The sequence below is a fragment of the Heterodontus francisci genome, chromosome 7 (genome assembly GCF_036365525.1).
Source record: "Heterodontus francisci isolate sHetFra1 chromosome 7, sHetFra1.hap1, whole genome shotgun sequence".
In the NCBI taxonomy this organism is placed as follows: Eukaryota; Metazoa; Chordata; class Chondrichthyes; order Heterodontiformes; family Heterodontidae; genus Heterodontus; species Heterodontus francisci.
Window position 1 is genome coordinate 113,246,916 of NC_090377.1, and position 11,891 is coordinate 113,258,806.

At 42.7% G+C, this 11,891-nt stretch overlaps 1 protein-coding gene across 1 annotated transcript; it reads right to left on the reverse strand.

The window, feature by feature from the left end:
- Positions 1–4,059: 4,059 nt before the first annotated feature.
- On the reverse strand, positions 4,060–6,308 carry LOC137371771 (twist-related protein 2-like). Its single transcript, XM_068034624.1, has 2 exons — positions 5,682–6,308; positions 4,060–4,528 (listed from the first exon to the last, which is right to left on the reverse strand). Exon 1 carries the CDS (start codon positions 6,194–6,196, stop codon positions 5,693–5,695), a length of 504 nt encoding a protein of 167 aa, XP_067890725.1. The 5' UTR covers positions 6,197–6,308; the 3' UTR covers positions 4,060–4,528; positions 5,682–5,692.
- Positions 6,309–11,891: the final 5,583 nt, after the last annotated feature.

Below are 11,891 nucleotides of genomic sequence, written 5' to 3' on the forward strand. Positions count from 1 at the left end.
GACTTCCTATATTTGTCATTTTTTGGTAAGAGTGCAAATGGAGGTAATGATGGGATACCGTGCCCATATTGCTCGTGTGAGCGACTGTCTGGTTTCGTTGGCGGGTAGATATTCGGTTCTTTCATTGTGATATAGTGAGTAACTGCAATGGAAGTAAATTCCCCAAGAGACGACTTGCCTATGTATGCATTATGAGATGTATGTGATAGAGCAGAGTCGGAGTTAGGTTTAGTATGGCAGCAATCTGAGGGGCTGTGCAGTATCAGATGGTGCGAGAGTTACAATAAGTCTCTGATTATTATAAGCACATCGTCTAACATTTCATATATAGATGTTATCAATAACACCGGGAAAAGCTGAGAGTCCATTAGCACTGCTTCATACGCTTCAATCATTCTACATGAAGGATCCCAGCTGCAAACTATAGTCAGATATTTTTCGCATTGCACTGTGCCGAGTCGGGCTGGGACTTACATCCCTTTGTTGTAAAGATCAGGTCCAGTTAAAATGTGCTTAGATCAGGAATTTGTTTAGATTCGTTTGGCAGATACCAAATGTGTTTCTATTCGACTGCATACTTTACAGGAATATTTTAGCTTACGGTGCAGGCACGGTGCACATTTGTGGTTTCAACTTAAAAGCGCCCTCATTCCATGTTGTAATTGGTGAATTGAGTTCGGTCTGCGATATACACGGATCACTTCGTGACCCACTAACAGTGGCGAAAGAGGTAATCTGGTTACGGTGAGGGTTGGTGGGTACAGGCATGTAGCTCACATGGAACAGAAAACTCACCAGTCAGATCTGGTAGTGATGATGCTACATAACAGGAGGGGGAGAACTGCAGGGACTTTTTTTTGACACTTTATGGGACCTGTGAGCCACTGACCACCTCCAGGCGCTTACCCATTGTCTCTCGAGACAAGGAGGCCAAAGAAAGAAAGAAAGAGTAAAATCATGCAGAATTGGAAGTAAATTATAGTTTAATTGAAGTGTTCATAATTTGAAAAGATTGAAAACAAACTTTATTGGCATATTATTGTTTAGGTTCCTTTGCTACTGACTCGGCTCCTGATTTGCTTCACGATCAGGGCTTGATTCTGAAGCTAGGTAATTGACCTGAAATTGATAATGGCACCAAATCCCTCGAACGAAATTATCCCATTCCGACAGTGTTGGGGCAGGGGTCATCTTTCAAATCGTTAAGACAGTATCTTGGGCGCGCTGATCGCTATGCCCTTACTATCCCCTCGCCCACCCCCCAAATGATTATTATCTGATGGTACTCAAGATTGGCGGGTCCAACTATATGTGAACGGGAGGTCCTCTTGGCGCCTCAGGCGGGTGAGCCTTGTTTGTGTGTGAGCACAGGACCGGGATAACACCCAGTGGAGCTCGACCCAGCTCACCTCCAGCTGAAGTCACTGAATAGTGGAGAGTAGCAGGTACCCCTGCTTCAGAAGCACTGAAGCACCTTGTAGTGCCCCAAACTAGGCCGCTGCATGAGAACAACAAACTCAGTACAAGGTCGGGCATGAAACTTGCACCCATCGTGGCTCAATGATTACACCAGACCTTGCGTGTACCACCTGAGCGAGACTGAGCACCGTATTACTGTTTAAACAGAACATGCAGAAAACCTGAACTCGGTGTAAAAATATAACTGCCTATTAAAGATACTAAATGCAAGCTGCCCCTAGATGAAATGATTCATAACAGGGAGAAGAATAACACGGGGATTCCCTGGGAGTGTAAACTTTTCAAATACTCAGGTTTTTGCAAGTTATTTTACGAAACATTTTATAAGTAGACCAATTGCTGAACAGTCTGGACTGTACAGGAGGTCAGTGCGTTATAACCATTCGACCAAGTGAATAAACAGAAGCTACATTATATTTCACACCGTTTGAGACTTTCGTCAGGACTGCGGCCAGGATCATCCATTTGAACCTTATTTAACGTTCTTTGCAAAGACACGAACCCTAAGTCTGCGACCTCTCTCTGTCTCCCCCGCCCCCTCTCACCCACACACACACACTCACACTTTTTTAAATGAAAGTATATTTCATTGCCTGCCAGGAAACAGGAGGTGGGGGCAATTGATGTCACTAAGAGTTTTGTTTCTGTTCTTATATTTATCATACAGTATATTATATATAATGTCTTTCCTAATGATTTTGTCCCCGATATGACAGAAGAGAGCTGGATGATCCGGTCACCTTCAACCAAAGATTCAGGGTAAGGAATGGAGTGAATGCGTTGGTTAATAAAAAGAAAGTATCAGAAGTGCATTTAAGTAATAAAGGACAGGCGCCCACAAATGTATAAGCAGAGTGAGCCTTTAATACTCAGTGATCCCCCCAGTGCTAACGAAGGCGAAGGTAAATAGCTAGATAACCAGGACACAGCGCGAATCGAGGAATAACAGGATTCAGTTACAAGCTTCACTTTACACAAGAGGAAAATAATGCGGGGGGAGGGAGGGAGGGGGTGGGGGAGACGTTGGGAGGATTTATCGCTGCTTGGCCTCTCCGGTATCAAGACTTTCAGCTGCGAGCGGGCAGCGGGTCACTGCTGCATTCAGAATTCGTCATTCCAGAAAATTGGACTGCTCTTTTTTAAGGAACAGTAACGGTGCAAGATGAAGAAGTTTCCTTTTTACAAGTCGGGATTAACGACTGTCACAAGGATTGTCATTAAATGGTTAATCCGTCCCCTACCTGGCATAAATTTCCGACAGTCCCCGGCACACTAATTGGCGACCTTTATTGATGTGAAAGTTCACCTCTTGGTCAGTTCCCATGTCGACATGGACAGTGTGCTGTCGATTGCAGGAACTTTACTGCCAATTTGTTGTACCCCTGCTGACTGCAGTAGTTTCAGTAATGATCTTAAAGGCCGGTTTGTTTCACAGACGCCTCCATAACTCTTTTTGTTTCACTGCGAATACCTGTCTCGTTATCATGACATTTTATTGCACAAGTTTTTTTTTTAAACAATATAAACTCCCGTCCCCGAGCTTTAACATGTGTAGGATTATATTTTGTTTCTTTCTCTCTCTCAAACCCGGCACAAGGAATTCTGCAACTCCCCAGAAGACACGTTGGCATTAAAACAATTTCAAAAGTCCAGATTTTTTTTTAAAGTAGCCGATCTCACAACGGTGTGAAAGCCAGCTGACCTCATACTTAGCAATGTGCGCAAATCTGGTTTCCAGTGTGTTTGATGAAGATATTTAGATACATTCAGTTCGTGTTACATAACTGGACAAGACTCAGTAGAGCTACCACCTCTTGTTAAATGCAACTATAAATCAAGCCTTAAAAGCTGAACAATGTCTTCCCTCATCGTATTACTATTTAACTAGCTAATTTATAAACGGTTATCTACTTAGTACATCAATATCCCCAGCTACAAGCAAGTAATTGAGCTCATTCAGCACTGGAGTCTGACACTTCACCAGTTAGGAGAAAGGGCTCCATATGGTTTAGTCTGTTGCCTGCTTTCTGTTTTACTCGTTGGCTGACAGTGAATTCCCCCAGGGGCGGGCTGTTTTGTTGATTATCTATTAATGCTGCAGACGTGTTCAAAACACATACATAAACGCACTCATACATGGATGAACATGTCACGTAAAGCTGATGATCCCTGATGTTTATGTATACAATATATATGCTCCGGGACATTCAAAGATATATAAAGCATGGAATTCTCCCAGTGAATTAGAATCATATTCTTTCTTGTCATTTTAAAGGTTTGTCTGATTGTTCTTTCTCTCTGAATGTCACAGTAGTGTTTTATTGAATCAGGAAAATGAACGTTTTTTTAAAATAACGGGGTGAATTGTTAATTTGTTTTGGTGTGTCGAGACTATGCCTTAACATTTGCTTAAAAACATATAACTCCCCTCCTCCCCACAAACACGATTAAGGAAAACTAGTTCTGATTCCCTAGGACTCTTGCAAAAAGCATCATAGTACCCCCTCGCACACTCATTAGGTGGTAAAACTTTAATAAATAAACTAGCAAGATTTACACGCGATAGAGAAACGGTAACAATGTGAAGCTTTGCTTATTCCAGGTTTACCGAGGGCGAGCATGCAGTGACCAGAAGTGCTGATATTTTATTTTATTTTTTTGCTTTTCTTGATCTGTCTTGGTCCAATTTGTCTCGATGATTAACCTCAGCAATCGACTATTTTTATTCTAAAGCATAAACGTACAGCAAGATCCCAACTCGTCCAGTCCAAGCGTGGTCCTGAATGCAAAGATTGTCACTTCATCGTGATTGACCGCACACTCTTGTGCTCCAGGCCGATGTTTCGCATCTTTTAAAACACGTCTTTCTTCTTGTTGCCGCGTGTTTGAAATCTTTCAATTGACTGTCCATTCTGGAAGGACTCTTTTGAGAGTTCAGAGCGAGTATCTGCTGAGACGTGGCCGAGATTTCTTCGTGGCCGTCCATAGGAAAAAGGATTTTCACTCAACCCCAGCCGCCCCACCGAGGGCTCCAAAAACCTTTAACCGCCTGCCAACATACAAATCAGGAAAGGGACTTTAACCACTGATCCCAACCGGTTAACGAGTAAACCAGAACAAAATACATTGCACATATTCAAACACTTGGCTGTAATCTGAGGTGGCAGAGTGGGGATTGGCTGGGAAATGACATGGAGGGAAAAGGCCGTTCACATAAAGGGATCAGATAGCTCGCCTTTCTTTTCTTCCTCGTTAAATCGAGCCGGACTGGTATCAATAAACTAACAAGATCTAATCTCGCTCCAATCACTTTAAAAACACACACACTTCCTGTTGTGGCAAAAGCACATCTTATTTGCAAATGCCAGGATAATATAAATGTCGTCTTACTCTCACTGTTCCTCTGGTGTATATAAGATGATAAAATTATAAATATTAAGTTTTGTTTTTAAAAAACGTATTTATGAACAGTAATTCATCACTCTCACATGAGTATTGGCAACTTGCTATTATTCTCCCGTGTTCTCACCTGATGGTGACTTTTGGCATCCAGTAGGATTTATGTGTAGCGCTGAGAGATTGGTTTCCCCAATCCGCTTGTATTTTTTTTAAAAACTGGATGATTGTTGTGCATAATAAGTTTTCCTAATCACTCAAAATTATTGTAATCCAAATCATTATTAAACAGATAAAGATTTTAAAATTAGATTTGTCCATTGTAACTTTCACACAACTTTGACAGCCCTCTGTTTAAAGAGTGTTTACCCTCGTATTCATTAATGTGTGTTTAAACCTCAGGCACTGTGCACTGCAAACAGAGGCGGTCGCTTTTTTAAGAAGGGAAATGTATTTACTTCCTAGAAATATCTTTTGAGACAGACAGCGCAGAGGGAAATTTTATCTGAATTTGTAACTTGCGGGGGACTTTGCAAGCACAAGGTTTGTTTTGTTTCTGCATCCTAAAAAAAAGTTATCGGTCAGCAGGAAATGTTGGGGGAGCCACTGAAAGAATTCAGTTCGCTCGATGAAGGGACAGCTCATGTATTCCCACAACCGTTTCCTAAACAGCAAGAGTGGGGAGAACTCACTCAGGAGTCCCCCGAGCCCACGCTTTCAGCCATCTCTCACGCACAGATTTCTGGCTTTACAGCGGCCGGGTGGACAGTTGCCCGAGTGGAATAGAGAAAAAAAAGAACACGTACCGATTTGGACGCTAGTGCGTGGCGGACATTGACCAAGCTCCCTCCATTCTCCACACCGAGAAAGCGTAACTCAGTCTCTCGTGGGCCACATAGCTGCAGCTGGTCATTTTCTGGTCCATTTCGTCGCTTTGCAGAACCTGATAGAGGAAATCGATGTACCTGGCGGCCAGTTTGAGGGTCTGGATTTTGCTGAGTTTGTCAGAGGGCAGGGTGGGGATGATTTTCCTGAGCGATGAGAACGCCTCGTTCAGCGACTGAGTTCTCTGACGCTCTCTCACGTTGGCCAGGATCCGCTGGCTCTGCAGCTCCTCGTAAGACTGCGAGCTCGGGCTGGACTTTTTATTTCTTTTCCCGGGGTTCGGACTCCCGCCGTCCTCGCTGGATTTCTTGCTGTACCTCCGCTTGCTGTCATATCTCTTCTGCTGTCTGTCTGCCTCCTCTTCGCTGCTCGCTAAGCTGTCTGCCGGAGAAACCGGGAGGCTGCTCGGACATGCCTGCATGGTGTCTAACGGCATTGCACACAGTACTGGGAGAGGGGGTGGGTGAGGAGAGGGGAGGGTGGGGGAGGAAGGAAAGGGGGACAGAACCCAACAAAATAAATGGAGGAAAAGACTTCCCCCGGTGCAAAATAAAAACACTTCTGCCAGATTAGGAATGAGCCCCCTTGTCGCCTAAAATGGAGACTGAATTTGGCAGAGTCAGGAACTTCACCAAAAATTCCCAACTTTTTTGGGGGCTGGTGATTGGGAATAAGAGTGGCTGAAAAGTTGTTACGAATGCGGAGGTGGCAGGAGCTTGTGATTGGCTGTGGCAGGAGGGGGAGGGACCAGCTCTTTGAGGAGGCTGTTAGTTTAAGATAATATTTTAACCGGGAATAAAATTCCTTTAACCAGCCTTAGGAAAACGTCACTCCATTAAATTCAGGTAATTAAAAGAGAGCCGATTCCTGTATTTCCAAGCTTACTTTTCCTACCTTTCGGTGCTAAAGGCAACTTTCACAGGATATTAAACACTTGTCAGTTTTTACCGAGAGGGGAGCGGTGAGTTCACCCAAGGAATGTATTATCGATGGTGGAAAACAGGACAAATACATTCAAAATTGCAATAGGGGTTTTAACAATGTAGAGAGCGGCAATGTTCATTTTGAAAGCGCCGCGCTAATTTATTTATTGAGCTGTCTCATCACATCGGCCTTCCATTCACACGAAGCACCCTGTTATATTATTTGTAAACTTGGTCCCTGTGGATGCAGTTTTCGAGCGTGCTTGTGACATTCTCAGGTCCGGCCTGGAGTCGAATTCACTTCCTGTTTGGAGCAAATATTTTCTCTCTCCCTCCCCTTGAGTGAAGTAACACTCTCGCAAAAAAGACAAACTTCAGTCTGCACAACATTTCTGAGATGCCAGGGCGCTATAATCCCCCCACTCTCTCTCTCTCTCTCTCTCAACTCTGTGTACACTCGGGCCGCCCTCTCCGCCCGGGAGGCACGGCTAGGCTCAAATTGCGCTGAAAGGCTTCTCACGGGTTGCCAGGTAAACTGGGCGATTGGTGGCCACAGTCATCAGGCAGATCGGCGAGGGGATTAAAATGGCTCATTTGCAGAAAACGAAAGCTACGAGGAAAATTCCACGGACAATGTGTGAGCTGTAATCGGCGGCATTCAACCTCTAAGATAGCGGATGTTTCCAAGTTGTCTAGGGTCTTTGTACCTGCATTTGCGTCATTCCTTCTGACACCTCCAAGTTTTACCCTACTGTTGAGTCCTCCAGCCTCGTGTGATGATGACCCAATTCATCAGCATCGAGCAACGTTAGAAACATGAATGACAAAATAAAATCTGTAAATCTGTATAAATAAGATCTGTAATCTTAATAAACAAATCATCCAGAGCGTTGCCTTCGACCTGAACATGGTTAATTGCAGTGAACTGGCCCGGTTAGCGGTTTGATTCATGAGGATGAAATCAGCAGCAGAAAAGCTGCATTTATCACACGGGACGGGACCGTCAAAATTTGTATATCTTGTTAAATTAATTTGTTGTAACCGGATCCTTGACTGCCCTAAACTGACCCTCCAAACAAGATCACTCTCGCGATTTAATGCGACTTTTTCGTGGTTTCAGTGCAGAAAGTCCACTCCGAAAAAAACTGGGCAAATAAAAATTTTGCTTAAAGGAGACATTTCCTGAATTAACTTTTAACACTGGCTCGGCCGTTGTCATTTAATGGACGCGAAAATAAATCCACGTCAGGTCTAACCTGTTGCCTCGATCCACGGTTACAAACTTTTCTTTGTATGTAGACATAGATGATTGAAAAGCAGAATATTGCCACTGAGTCCTGCAGGTTGTCAAATCGCTTTACACGTGCTTAGAGATATGGTGTGTGTTCCCCCTCCCGCTTATTCACGTTCTGTGAAGCTTTCTACGGAAAGGCAGAAGCATCTGAAGCTACATTTGCCCCCAAAAAAATTCATCCTTTGTTTAGAAGAGGCTATTACTTTATTTAAATACTAGCGAATTGACATTGATAAGCCAGTGTCCACTTTCAGCGTCCCTGTTAATATGGATCCATAATTTCTTGTTTAATCTCAGTTCTAGTTTTAGTGATAACAGACACTGTGCATGGCTCCAATTTGAACTTAAAAGGTAAAATATAGTCATTGACTTTTACAGAGATTTATTTGCAGTTGCACTGTTATATTCGGGATTTTGTTTCCTGAGATCCTCGGAGACATTAATTCGGGTCAACATGCAACAAAAGGTGATTTTTTTTTACCTTGTTAAACATTGCTGTTTGTCTTTCTGATTCCTGTAGCATTGCGGTGTGCGTGGGCATTTAAGTCACGTAGCGAAGCCACTGAATTTACGGTAAACTGTAAAAATACCGAATGGTTGTGAAATCTTGTCAGCCGCTGCTGCCTCTTTCACTTGTGAGTTTGTGTGTGTGTGTGTTTTTTTCTGGACAGACCATTGCTTGGGTTCACGCCGCAGCGATTCATTCACTTCTTTTTGCCCTTTCAGTCTTTCTTCTAGCTATTTCTGTGTGTCTGGGCTTCCAATTCTCAATGGTACTGCAAATCCTGGCGTGCCGTTCCCATGGTAACCTGCAATTTCGCCCCTTTAAATGACTGGAATTATTTATGTTTACAAGCAGCATACTAATATCAGTTCTATTTGTTCTTGCGGTTTTATTGCATTTAAAGTCAACCCTTTGACTTCCCCCTGTTTTGATTGAGTTAACAGTTAAACATTCAATTCAGCCACAACACTACTTCAGCTAGAACATCTTTGTTTAAACTCTTCACACGTTTAACTCACATATGATCAGACTACCAGAGTCACAGCCGTGATAAGTACATAAATACTTGCCCGGTTACCAAGAAAATTGAATCTTTGAATCCTGGAGAAAGAATGCCTGGGGTTTCCTGTCCCACCTTTCTAGGTTCGACATTCTGTCGCCGGGATTGCCCAATCCACAGGCAAAAGATTCACAGCTTCATATTTCTAACGCAGGGATTTCCGTTCGACCTCGCTCCCAGTCCCTCAGCAGCAATTCTCTACAACTCGCCCCGAAAATTTGGAATGATTTCATACCTTTTTGAGTGGAATAACAATAATTCTATATGCATGTTTGTGTGTGTAAAAAGCGGGAATTAATGAACTCAAGGAATTTAAGCAGACTTGTCTCTCCACTGTATGGTCAGTAGTGCAGCCTGCACAACACAAAGGGAAACCGAACCTAGCGAGGAGAAATAAAGGATAAAATGTAACGTAATCAGATTCATGGTTCTTCATTACACAGATTTCTCTGCTGTGGCCAGATTCGGACAGTTCATAACATGTGTCTCATTTAATGACTCATTGGTGCCTTAGAGCACACGTAGTCTTAATGTGTGTTGTTCAACCAGGCTCTCAATGCTGAGATCAACGCGGTCTTTTACTTATTTCTCTAGGAAGGCTAGAGGACAGGTGATCAGCATGAAAAAGGCTGTGTCTCAATTTTTGCACAATTAAATAAAATAGAGAGCGGTACAACTTTAAGACAAGTACCTGATGGATTTTATGGCATATATAATTATTTGCAAAAGATTATCCAAGTTAGTGATTACGGCCGCGAAAGATTCAGAATACTTAAAAAACGAAATCTGTAAATCTGTCTTCAAAATCCTCTTTTTTTAAAAAAAAACAAAGCACCTGTATTTCAAATGTGAACACAGCCTGCCGCCCCTCTACACCGTCAAACACTGCTCGGGTTTTTCACCTTTGTCCGGACTCCCCAGCCTGGTTACTGAATCTCCCAACAAAGTTAGACATAGAGGCAGATGGCACAGATTTTCCGTGGGTCACACACAGGATGCCCCAGCCGGTACATGCACCTGCATTACCAGATAGCAAGACCGGGTGAGCAGTTAAAATAAATAATATGCAACAAAGAAAGATTTGCATTTATATAGCGCCTTTCGCAACCACCAGATGTCTGGAAGCGCTTTACAGTCAATGAAGTACTTGTGACGTGTAGTCGCTGATGTAATGTAGGAAACATGGCAGTCAATTCGGGCACAGCAAGATCCCACAAGCAGCAATGTGATAATGACCAGATAATCTGTTTTTGTGATGTTGATTGAGGGATAAACATTGGCCCAGGACACCGGGGAGAACTCCCCTGCTTTTCTTCAGAACAGTGCCTTGAAATCTTTTATGCCCATCCGGGAGACCAGACAGGGCCTCAGTTTAACATCTTAACGGAATGACTGCATCTCCGAAGTACAACACCCCCTCGATACTGCACTGGAGTGTCAACCTTGGATTTTTGTGCTCACCTCCTGGAGAGATACACAGAACCTTCTGATTCGGAAGTGAGAATGCTACTAACGGATACCAAATTGCTCTTGGCTAAACAGCATTTATCTTAAACTTCTCCATAGTCTAACAATTCATACATTGATTCAGAAAGTACTGGTAGCAAATCAGAAGTTTTATTTAAATTAGATTGTTGTCTGTGAAGAGTTGGATAAAAGGAATGATTTAATTCAGTTCACAGTGGGGACGGTCTTCGGCAGTTGGCTGATGGGGTGAGCTGACATTAGCTGTTTCCCCCGTGAGGGTATTTTTTTTAGAGGGGTAGTAGACACTTTGCAACAGTTGCTTAGGTGAAAAACTAAAAAAAACTTGGGTTACAGGACTGTGCATTTTCACTGAGATGTATTTCCTATTGCTGGTTTCCATGCAGCATGTTTCAAACGTCACATCAATCCGTGCAGGCGTTTCAAACAAAACTTCTTTTAAATCATTTTTACAAGTCTGTTGAAACGCGCTCTTCTGTTTCTTTTACAATTTCGTCTAAATTAATTGCATTTACGATTATTTTTGGAGGGGGGACCTGGGCGATTAAATTTAGTGCAGCTAATTACCTGTGAAAGTGCTGTTCAGATTCTTCTGCACGATTCGCTTTAAATGTTCATATCTTTACGAATATTTTACGCCAAATATGCAAATTAATGTTCTTTGACATCCATACCTGTCTGCCTTCTCTATTACTGGCATAGACTGCGTTTACAGTTAGCAGAGAGAATTAAATATGAGGAGCTTTAAGCCATCATTTGTAAAAGTTTATGTTTTACTAGTAAACGTTATTGCTTTTTGGCGTTATATGAACACGACGATTTACATCAAATTCGTTTGACTGTACAGCTGGATGCGCTTTATTCAACAAACTATATTTATTGACTTGTGAGCATGACCACTTCAAAATGTCCTTCTGATTTCGTTTTGTGCCCAGTGTGTAAAGTGGCAGATCAGAAGTTGTATAAAGCAGGCTGAGAGGTGACTTATTCAATGTCAACCTCAGTCAGAAGTTGTGTGTTCAAGTCCTGCTCCAGCCACTTAAGCACACAAATCCCCGTTGACATTCCAGTGTAGAGGTGAGGGAGTGCTGCACTGTTGGCCATACCACCTTTTAGTTGAGACCTTAAATCAAGGCCCTGCCTGCACTCTTTAAAAGATCCCAAGACACTATTTTGAAGAAGTGCTGGTGACTTATCGCCAGTATTCTGGCCAATATTTTCTAATATTACTTGTTCCTTTGGTGTTAAAAGGATTATCAGTAATATCCAAAAAACCATGGGTTTTATTATAACTTATCTGGAACATATATATGAACAGTTACTGCACAAGCACATTTAAACACATCTCACTGTCCAGCTACACCC